This window comes from Armigeres subalbatus, chromosome 2 (genome assembly GCF_024139115.2).
Source record: "Armigeres subalbatus isolate Guangzhou_Male chromosome 2, GZ_Asu_2, whole genome shotgun sequence".
Lineage (NCBI taxonomy): Eukaryota > Metazoa > Arthropoda > Insecta > Diptera > Culicidae > Armigeres > Armigeres subalbatus.
Window position 1 is genome coordinate 135,414,548 of NC_085140.1, and position 12,226 is coordinate 135,426,773.

The 12,226-nt window shown below is 39.6% G+C and overlaps 1 protein-coding gene across 1 annotated transcript in view; it reads right to left on the reverse strand.

Moving 5' to 3' along the window:
* Positions 1–12,226, reverse strand: part of LOC134210896 (gamma-1-syntrophin-like) — a 182,043-nt gene that overhangs the window by 18,368 nt on the left and 151,449 nt on the right. Inside the window, exons 5-6 of the mRNA XM_062687322.1 lie at positions 2,396–2,522; positions 1,729–1,869 (exon numbers count right to left, since the gene is read on the reverse strand). Coding sequence (XP_062543306.1) covers positions 1,729–1,869; positions 2,396–2,522 — 268 coding nt within the window. The remainder of the gene's footprint in view (positions 1–1,728; positions 1,870–2,395; positions 2,523–12,226) is intronic.

Genomic DNA, 12,226 nt, shown 5'->3' on the forward strand with positions numbered 1-12,226 from the left:
TAAATACTAAGGATACGGGGAATGCTACAATAGATCTAATAACTGGTCACCCAAACAGGAAAAAAAGTAGAAAACTTCAATGGAAACGTAGTTTGGACTAGAATATCGTATTAAATTTTAATTGATAATCAAATTCAAATCGCATAAAATTTTAAATATTATTTAGTGAAGGCTTCTAAATCTCAATATAAAACCTACAGCGGGCAATTATCAAACATTCTTAACTTACAGTTTTAAGCATCACATATTCTGAATCTCATTTCAAGAAAACGCCAAATACTATCATTATGGGCCTACGATGGTCGCAACATCATTGGAATTGTTCCCAAACAAGATTCAATAGGTAGTGATTTTCCAGACATTATATGAGCTTCAATTTGATGATGGCCTTTACCTTTAGGAAGTCTTATGGTCGATCTTCATGTCTGTGGTAATTGGTAAGAAAATTTAATTGAAAATTAAAATCAATATTAAAGTCAATATTTTAATTTTCTCAATCATAACTATATTTCGTAATAGTTATCGCTAAAAGTCTCCTTTACTTAGAAGAAGCCTCATTCAAGCGTACCAGTAAGCACCGCTCAAGGGTGAAGCCAGAGTAAACGCGACGGCGCGATGCAACGCGACAGTGCAATTTGACACTCCATCTATATATATATAAAAATGAAATGGTCTGTGTTCGTATCCGCATAACTCGAAAACGGCTGGATGGATTTTCTTCATTCCTTCAGCAGATATGTTCGTTATAGTTTCCGACGGGTTTATATGATATTTCCTCATGCGAAAATTACGAGTAAAGTTCAGTAAATCGTGAAAAACTTATATGAAGATTCGTATGGAAATTTGGCATGGGAATATTCGCCTACTATGCAGGACAACGTCTGCCGGGTCGACTAGTTGATAATAATTGTTATTCCTTCGCGTGAGTCACGGCGTATCACACGTCGTGTCTACTCTGGCGGCCACCTAAGTGTTAAGCAAAGGTGAAGAAATGGTCCATAAGTTATCTTTTCTTCTTAAAACCATATGAGCAGGCATATCATAATTACAAATACCAGGCAGATGTTTAGCCTGCGGATGATCCTTGATAAATTCCGGTAGTACAACTTGCAGACTCACCATCTGTTCATTGATTTCAAAGCAGCGTACGATTCAGTGAAAAGAAATGAGTTGTGGCAGATAATGTCCGAACATAGTTTTCCGGCGAAACTGATTAGACTGATACGTGCAACGCTGGATGGCTCGAAATCAAGTATTCGGATTGCAGACGAAGTGTCAACCTCGTTTGTGACCTTAGACGGATTGAAGCAGGGTGATGCACTTTCAAATTAAGTGGTCTATAAAATTGAACCATAGCTAAACTTTGTCATGAATATGAGCACATAAAAGTAAAGCAAATTTCTGCTCTTTTTTTAATAGAAATTTAATTAGGGTTACTGCTCCTGGACTTCATCTCATAGCTCCTATATTGGTCCTACGAAAAACAAAGCAATGAAAAGGTATTTGATTTGTTTATTATTTTTGTGATTTTTTTCAGCAGTGAGCATGTATGTTAGCAAAAAGAAGCGACGAAATTGTTGCCGTATTTCTTTGTTTCGCGATGAGATGAATATATGTACAGTGAGATTGAAAACGGAACAGTTCCCCTATATATGCGCTGGCCTGACATAAATTGAACATTAATCTAGCGATATTCTAAACACAATATAAAAAAATATCTTTACTCACCCGACACTAAATCAATCCATCGATTTTCCGGCTCGGAGCTGATGGAAACTGGTCTGCTGTTGTTTGCCGATTTCCAGACCTCGTCTGCCTTCAATTCGGCGCAGGTTGCATCATTGTCCGACTCGGGAGTCTCCCTACTCACTGTGTGTGTGTGTGTGTGTGTGCATGAGCCGGGCAACATGTTTCGTCGGATATCGAATTTCGATCGATGTCAACGCCAATCCAGAGCACAGCCGGATCCACGGGAATACGATGCAAATGTGGTTCGGTTCCGATCAGAAGTGATGGAATTATGCTCGTTGACAGTGATGGAGTTACGAATCGCAACGGTGATTGGGCGGTGTGTAAATGGTCCCCAAAAGGCGCCGTTGTGTAGCGGTTGTTGTCACGAGGATTGTGGGAAAAATGTACAAAACAAGAATAATGAAAACGTGTCACAGAAACAGTGCTAAGGGAAAATCCCCCTGCTGTGGGGTTAATTTAGGTATACAGTGGCTGTCGACTTGTGGTTGGACAGTGACGAAATGGATTGGTGGATATCGGGACGGTATTCTATGGAATTAAAGCTTATCGCTCATGATGGTATTAAATTTGAAGGATTGCTCCACATTATCCCTTTATGTAAGACCAGACCACAATTGTTTGCGTCCACATTCGGTTTACTCACGTTGCTTTTGAAGGAACGGTGTTGCTGCTCGGTAATGTTTAACAGTTAGGACTACAATGTCACCAGCATTTCGAAGAATATTCACGGCATCATCGTGTGGGCAGGCAGTTATGTATTCACCATTAACCTGTAGGGCAAAGAAGGAAGTACAAGAAGAATAAGTACAAAAGATAAGTTAGAAAAACAAAATCAAATTAATTCAGCTATTAGTGATCAATTAGGATTCGCTCCCAGTTGAATGTAACTAGTTGCGAGAAAGTCTTGATATAGGGCATGGCTCCGATATTCATCCCATCAAAAACAAAGCAATGCAAAGCAATTTAATTTGTTTCTAATTTTTGTGATTTTTTTTCAGCAGTTGATCAAAAGAAGCGAAGAAATTAGTGCTGTATTTCTTTGTTTCGCGATGAAATTAATATATGTCATACGAATATATGAGATGGAGATTGGAAAAGTTCCGCTATATGTTATATAACACTATGAACCTCCAAGCCTCCTAAAAAAGTTTATTTTTAGAATGATGATAGTACAACTTTTTTGTACGGGAAAGGCAAAAAACTATTGAGGCAGAACTCCAATAAATGTATCTGAGATTTCGATAAACATTAAATAAAACTATCATTTCCTAAAAAAATGGTATTACATATTTGTAAATCAATAATTATCAAACACTAGTTGACCCGGCAGACGTTGTCCTGCATAGTAGGCAAAAAATGGCATTGTGAACTGCCCATGCAAAATATTTATACAAATACAAATTCACGATTTACTCAACCTTACTCGTGATTTTCGCATAAGAAAATATCATATAAACCCGTCGGACATGATAACGGTCATATTTGCTGAAGGAATGGAGAAAATCCATCCAGCCGTTTTCGAATTATGCGGATACGAACACAGACCATTTCATTTTTATTATATAGAAAATTATTTGTAGAATTTTTATTTTTCCATAATATGCCTATTTTGCTGCTGATTTTAATTATCTTACGTAATGCAATACGTAATGAACTCTCAGTTACTAGCTTTTCGTTGAAATTAATTATACAAAGACGATTCAAAAATAAATCCCTCAATGACCATGTTCCAGTGGGAATGCGTTGTTATGGTGGAGAGCGAGAAAACAAATATGTACAACGGACACAATCATTCAAGCACCAGTCTTCCGGAGCATCATTTGACAATTATTGCACATGCCAGGAACCCTTTCGACGTGCAACCATTTTAGAGCTTCCTCAGGGATGTAATTTACCCTCCGCACTTCGTAGAGAGATGAACACACAACCATCCATCCAATCAGATCCCCTGCCAGGATTCAGGAAGGTATAAAGGCAGCAAAATAAAATGTCCATGAAGAATTAGAATTTTTTCATAAAAAATAGGAAATCGGGGTATGAGCAATAAATGAATATAAAATTTCCACAAATAATGCAATATTTCCATAAACATTTAAGAATTTTGAACAAAACAAAAATAAATGAGCAGTTTCTATTTTTTTTGCTTATTGCTTATTTGATTATTGCTAATATCCAAAATTCTTTTTTTATAATCGTAATTTTTGCTTTTAAAAATGCTAATTTATTTTTGTTTTGTGGATGGAAATTTTGCATTATTTGTGGAAATTTTAAAGTTATTCATAGCTCATACCCTGATTTCTTTATTGACAACTTCCTGATTTCATTTATGGAAAATTTCTATTTTTTCAATAGGAGCTTTTATTTTAGTCAGGTATAAGACCTCGTTACTCGTTGCATCACGAGACGTGTGGTTCGAGGTGGTTTTGAAATGTGGCTTTTTACCTGAAAGTGAAATGAGTCCTTGCATGATCCCTTTTGTGTTTGATTACTTCCTACTCGGTAATGCACAGGCCCTGGGATTGAATATGTTGGGGATGGACTTGGTGTGTGGATTTAATTAAGTTAACAAGCTGGATGTATCACATATCTATACTGAGAAGATTCTATTCATTAAAATCCTTGTGCATTTTTTATTCCTTTCACTCTTAAAAGGAATAAATGCAGCACTCACTAGCCTAACATGACCAGCGGCATTTAAGCAAGACAACTATAACTTGGCATCATCATCAGGAATATAAAACATTACTATAATAGAAACTTTAGACAATGTCTAAAAATTTACACAATTTGCAATAAATTACGCAGTGTAGCAAGATTCGTTTTTCACAACCTTTTTTTCTCTGTTGTAAAGAAACGCGTCATTCTATCAAGACTTGTTAGATTAACCGCAAAATGAAAAAAAAATGGCCGCAGGAGGGTTAGTTTCATATTTGTACCGACTCCGAACAGCTCAAATAGCGGAATTATCAGAGAAAATATATTTAGGCATTTTTCACGAGATTTGCCTTGGAATGTGTTAATAAAATGAAATATGTGGCCTCAGAAGAGTAGAACTAGGGGAAGTGCACCGGTTTTGGCCAACTTAGTGCCTAATTTGACTAAGCCTGGAAAATACATATTTTTCCAAAATAATCCATCGGTTGAAAGCAGCGTTGAACCGTGAGGGATATATCTTTTGTTGGAACTAATAAAACCCTCGCGATTTGCTTTATTTTTGGAGTTATTCTCAAAATAGGCCAAATTAGGAACATGGCCAAAACCGGTACAGTTCCCCTACACCACACAATGCTTAACCACACTACACATGATGCCTACATAAAATCACTGGTGAAGATTGACATGATTCGAAATTATTTTTTCCATTGGATTCTGACTGTAGTATGTGTTAATATTGTAAACTATAGATAAAACAATATCATTGTTCCTGGCTATTGACAAGGTTTTCCGATTTGCTCGCCTGTTCACAAAAAGGCATTCGATAGAGTGCTAGATTTTCCTACAATACGTTTCAAAATCTTTGTAAAACTGAATGCAATGAAAGTGATTGGCATTGAAAATCTGGAAAATCGGTATGAAAATGTAACACAAAAATCTATGCCTTGCATATGCATAACATGAGCACATTTATCATAGCAATCAATGAATTCCAAAGTACACAACCCAACTCCAACAATTGAAAGTTTATTTAATCATCGTAATGTTCTGTGGAATTGATCTTTAACATATTAACTACCTTTGTTGCAATTTTGAGCTCAATCGGGCATACCGAACACATTTTTGGAACGGAAGTGTATTTTCCTTTATAATTGGGCTGGAACCCCCATGTAAACTTCAAATTAAATACGCCAGCTTAATATGCATCAAGCGATTGAGCTGAAATTTTCAGAGATTAAATTTTGTACCTAAAGGCACAATCCTGGGTGAGAACTCCAGGAGATTAAGATTAAGCCCCGTAAAATTCGACAACTTTTCCTATCCTGGGCCAGTCTAATGAACACGGATTTCGAGTTTCAGAGGTATTCTCGATACCCTATGAAATGCGCAGAGCGTTACAGAAAGGTGCTCGAGCAGCACAAGTCGCGGTAAGAAATGGTCGCGGTAAGATGATTATGACTGAATCTAATACGGAATGTCATATATGACATACGAAACATTTGTGTTTCTAGGGTAATGGTCTGTCGTACCTGCTATTCACCATCGCTTTAAAATACAAAGGGCAGGGTTGCAAGAAAAATGGTCTGAGGGCGGGGGTTACTGAACATTTTTTAATTTGAGAGGGTTCGAAAAAAAATTCTTCTAAAAATTTTGTCTCTGGAGGGAGTTTATGTCCACTCACCCCACCCCTCTCCGTGGCTACGCCACTGACACGAGTGCTACGACATTGATATTGATACTACTAAAATGAGGAATAATTTATTTGGTAGACTAATTATATTTAACTTAATTTTCGGATTGGCTTTCAGTCACGGGTAATAACGTTGACAGTTTTACATCATCGCCGGAGTTTCGATCCGGGGATGGGATTTTCTTCAGGGCTCGATGGCAGTCAATTTGATAATTACCACTACTTTCTTACGGAGATTCGTCCTGTTCGGTTTCATGTAGAAAACCGAACAGGACAAATCTCCGTAAGAAAGTAGCGGTAATTAACAAAAATTGACTGCCATTGAGCCCTGAAGAAGATTCATTCATTTCATTCATTTATTTAGTTTACATCTAAACAGATAACACTGAATCAACAATTTGACGCTACAATATACGGTTCGAGGTCGCATCTCTCCATCCTCGGATACGCCCCACGCTCGCCAAGTCGTTTTGCACCTGGTCTGCCCATCTCGCTCGATGCGCTCCACGCCGTCTCGTACCTGCCGGATCGGAAGCGAACACCATCTTTGCAGGGTTGCTGTCCGGCATTCTTGCAACATGTCCTGCCCATCGTACCCTTCCGGCTTTAGCTACCTTCTGGATACTGGGTTCGCCGTAGAGCTGGGCGAGCTCATGGTTCATTCTTCGCCGCCACACACCGTCTTCTTGCACACCGCCAAAGATGGTCCTAAGCACCCGTCTCTCGAATACTCCGAGTGCTTGCAAGTCCTCCTCGAGCATTGTCCATGTTTTATGTCCGTAGGGGACAACCGGTCTTATTAGCGTCTTGTACATAACACATTTGGTGCGATGGCGAATCTTTTTTGACCGCAGTTTCTTCTGGAGCCCGTAGTAGGCCCGACTTCCACAGATGATGCGCCTTCGTATTTCACGACTAACGTTGTTGTCAGCCGTTAGCAAGGATCCGAGGTAGACGAATTCCTCGACCACCTCGAAGGTATCCCCGTCTATCGTAACACTGCTTCCCAGACGGGCCCTGTCGCGCTCGGTTCCGCCCACAAGCATGTACTTTGTCTTTGACGCATTAACCACCAGTCCAACTTTTGTTGCTTCACGTTTCAGGCGGGTGTACAGTTCTGCCACCTTTGCAAATGTTCGGCCGACAATGTCCATGTCATCCGCGAAGCAAATAAATTGACTGGATCTGTTGAAAATCGTACCCCGGCTGTTACACCCGGCTCTCCGCATGACACCTTCTAGCGCAATGTTGAACAACAGGCACGAAAGTCCATCACCTTGTCTTAGTCCCCGGCGCGATTCGAACGAACTGGAGTGTTCGCCCGAAATCTTCACACAGTTTTGCACACCATCCACCGTTGAAATCAACGAACAGATGGTGCGTTGGGACCTGGTATTCACGGCATTTTTGAAGGATTTGCCGTACAGTAAAGATCTGGTCCGTTGTCGAGCGGCCGTCGACGAAGCCGGCTTGATAACTTCCCACGAACTCGTTCACTAATGGTGACAGACGACGGAAGATGATCTGGGATATCACTTTGTAGGCGGCATTAAGGATGGTGATCGCTCGAAAGTTCTCACACTCCAGTTTGTCGCCTTTCTTGTAGATGGGGCATATAACCCCTTCCTTCCACTCCTCCGGTAGCTGTTCGGTTTCCCAGATTCTGACTATCAGTTTGTGCAGGCAAGTGGCCAGCTTTTTCCGGGATATGGTTTCGGAATTCCCACAGATTTTTTTCAAGATATTCTGCAGAACATTCCTCCAAGAACTACTCCGGGAAGTTCCTTTTTCAAGTCGAATCAAGTACGAGACACTGAAGACGGCCTTACTGCTGGAGTCAAAATACGTATCTGTCAAAGATACAATAGAGTAGCGGAATTGAATGGAATTGTACAAACTTATGACAAGTAAAAAAACTTTAAATAAATAATGCCTACAAGTTTAATGACCACATATGAGTCCCATTATCAAATAAAAAGGTACTCATATGCGGTCAGTTTTAATCTGGTACAAACCGGCTTGATATTTTTTCTAACTTTTCCTCAACAAACATTCCTATTTTACAGTTCCATTTGATAATATTATGATGAAAATGACCGTTACAGATGCTAACTCGAAAACGACGAAAATTCAAATGACACTGATATGCGATCATAGGCAGTATATCAAATACGCTATCTGCTTACTGAACAGATGCACGATAAAACAGGCACTATTAACGTCTATATTTATTTCGTTGAGATCGATTAAATTATCTGCCAGGGCATTTTTCTCTCTACTCAAATATGTTGTACTGCAGAAACTTTAATTCATTCCAAAACTTTGAATATCTTCTGTGTATTCCAGAATACATACACAGAAGTATTTGTTATGTTTTCATAGAAAATGCTATTAAAACATGCCGAATACTTATGTCCATCAGTGTAAGTTTAATAAGCTTATCGAGTTCATAGCACGAATGAAAACATCATGTAAATTTTCCTCTCTTAATGATTACCTGGCATGATGAGTCTGACTTTTTATTAAGTGCTTGCATTGGCACTCCAGCCAATACAGCTGTAAACATAACCGGTAGGTTGCTTTGCAATAACTGTTTATTGTTTTAGGGTTAATTAGATCTTTGCACTGTTATGAAAACTCATATGTGAATATGTACGTTATGTGGAAGATATTGATTTGAAAAATGTATTGGAGGTAACCACTTTCCCTTCGATGGGACTCGAACCCATGACCCTACAGTACGCTAGACTGGTGCTTTAACCAACTAAGCTACGAAGGACCTCCATCGGCCTTCGCAACCTAGCGGCTACTGAACGAGCTCGAGATTCCCAAATTGGACGCATAGTCAAATCACTCGCAATCCATTTCTCAAGCCAATACTTCCACATGTGTATGTGTACCTTTGATTGAACTGAACTTGAGTTGCGTGCTCTTGCCTACGCAATGCGGTCGGGTCTGAGCTTGACGACCGACTGGCAAATAGCTTACACAACCTCACTTGATCAGTACCGTTGCTGATGAAGAATGTGTATAGCCGCCAGACATTCTAAATACTCACGCTCCTCTGATGTGGACGTGTACAATACACATGTGGAAGTATTGGCTTGATAAATGGATTGCGAGTGATTTGACTATGCGTCCAATTTGGGAATCTCGAGCTCGTTCAGTAGCCGCTAGGTTGCGAAGGCCGATGGAGGTCCTTCGTAGCTTAGTTGGTTAAAGCACCAGTCTAGCGTACTGTAGGGTCATGGGTTCGAGTCCCATCGAAGGGAAAGTGGTTACCTCCAATACATTTTTCAAAACAATATCTTCCACATAACGTACATATTCACATATGAGTTTTCATAACATTGTAAATTAACGTCCAAGTCGGGTGGTTTAATCCCCGGAAATAGGCAATTACCTTTGATTGAACCTAGCTCTTTGCAGTTTATCACAATCAAAATGTTCCAGAATCGGTGCATTAGCTCTTCGCTGATATCTTATGCTTTACTTAACAGATTTGGATTCGAAAATTCTCGTACGTACGAAAATTCTTTCGAAAAGAATTCAAAATTTTGTAACATGTGGTGTGTCTGTCATTTCGAGATGTGTGAGATTTTCGCGTTTTTGTTCCGTATTATAAATGAAGTAAGAAACCAAAAACATATTTGAATATGCGTGAAGCATCACAACCACCCATCACCCACCGGAAAGGATGCAGCCACACCACAAACCAGTTCCGCTATTCACCACCAGTTGCAGCATCACGGAAAAATGGGCGGCCATTGGGGGGTGGCGTAGAAGGCGCCATGATAAGCGAAAAGCTCGGAGGGGAAATAAACTTGGTCGAGGATTCTGCGCCATTGCTTGGAATCAGTGGCGTAGCCAGAAAATTGGTCTGGGGGGGGGCGGCTGGTTCTCCGGACATTTTTTCTCGAAAAAAAAAATTTCTTTTAAAAATTTTGTCTTGGGGGGGTGGTTTATGTCCAAAACCACCCCTGTGGCTTCGCCACTGCTTGGAATCGTTTTGAAAGCAATATCCAAACACGACAGACGTTCAAATTTATACAGAACTTTTTTAGAAAGCATCAATTAAAAGCAAGTGGAGTGAAGCCTTGTGAGACAGTGGAAGCTGTGAAGTTGAAGAAGCCATCCAGGTAAAAACCCTCGACCAGAGCTCTAACCCCTCCCAAAACTAAAACGGTACCATTTTCCTCAATGTGCTCGCAGGACCCCTTTTGTTCTTCGGTTGAATTTTCCTTGGTTGTTACCTGTGTCTCCGGCCACAAGTGCGGGAGTAGGTTCTGAGCCGCAATCCCTGCTCGAGCAGGTCCGCAGAAGCCTTGTTCGTGGGAGCCGCCATTTTGCTTGAAGGGCCGTGACGCCGTCGAATCCATCCGCGAGCGACTCGGTCAAGGAGCAGCTCCGTTGCGAAGGGACAAGCGATCATCGCCTGCTTGAAGGAGAAACGGAGGAAAGGCGTGTGAAGGTGGTGAAACGGTGAAGGGGCCCCGTCAACAGAAGAAGCGTAGCAAGAAAGGATAGTGAGAAGGTAGGAGATAGCCGATTAAGAAAGTGGGAGTGAAGGTACCTGTGTGCTCAATAAAGTGGAAAGGTTGCTAAACGGTATAGGGTAACCGTACCCTTAGTGGAGGTAGCACCAATAGTGGAGGTAGTGGGGTTTTAATGAGATTTATCATATTTATAGACTCTACGATGGTTTCAGTTGATGCGTCGTGCTTTAAATATCCTGTTAAATGCAACTTACCGATTTCGCTTGAAAAACTATTGAAAACAATGATTTTCCTTAACAAAATTGACTCCCTTGCACCTATAGTGGTGCAACTGTACCAAAAGTGGTGAGTCTCATAAGAAACCCATGGATAGCACCACTATAGGAACCAAAATTAATTTTTACCGCCACTAAAGGAACAGTGTACCCATAGTGGTGCAAGCAATATTTGGTAATTGCTGATGTTAAATGACATCTATCTCATTTTTGTTAGCAAATTTATTAGTTTATCTATTGACTAAGATAATAAAGCAGTAAATTTCCCGTAATTATCAATTTTAAAAAATTTTCTTTTGTGGATCTACTAATACCTCCACTATTGGTACCGTTACCCTACAGGTGTTTTCTTGGTTGCGAGAGAATCAAGCGCGTATGCCAACCCTGAGGTTATAAGGAGGGGAGTCTCATGTGTGCCGAAGTGATGGCTGCCCCATTAGTTACAATTTTTAGATGTTTCTTACAAAAAGTGTGACATACTGGGGAGGGGGAATTGAAAATCCCCAATTTTTGCGTTAATGGATCTTCCCTTGTCTTACTTTATGATTCGCATATTGAAAAAAAAACACAGTTACTTTTAGTTGTATTGCACAGAAACAAATGGCATCAGAAACTTCACGTTTGGTGGGTGGTGATTTATTTTGGATTTATGTTGTTTTATTTTCAAAGCCTACTGTTCATCTCATTGAATGTAAAGCTTACTGCCAAGTATATGAGTTAGGATAAATAGTTTATTTATTATTTTATATTTTGTTATTGTTTATAATTATTATTTAAAAATTAATTACCTCAACCCCCTTCAATTGATAATATTTCATGATGTGGAAGGATCTCGGTGCTGTACGGATTTCAGTCTTCCACGGTATATGTTGCTTTCATACAGTTTTTTCTTAATATGTATGATACCCATTTGTACGAGAATTCCACACAGTGCGGCCGCCAACCTTAGACTACCCTCTCACACTGCCAGTCTAAATACAGTACAAAATTCGTTAAAAGCAGATACTGATAATATTCGGAAACAATTTTTTTTCTCTGGATTCAAACCCTGCGGTAAACTTACCTGTAAACACAGAACAAAAAATTGTGAGAGTCGAAAATTTTCAATAACTTGATAAAAAATGGCGTTTGAGGGTAGCACCAAGATGAATAGAAAAGCGGTTGGAGCAGCTTTTGTAAGCAGTTTAAAAAAAATCAAAATGAATATTCACATCAGTCGATGAAAGAAATCTGGATACAGAACTCAAATATGCATATTTTATAATGTTTAAAACTTGATTTGTATAATTGCCCAACATGTGGAAGATTTAGTTTGAAACATGTATTGCAGGTATCCACTTTCTACGGTTGGGTATGAA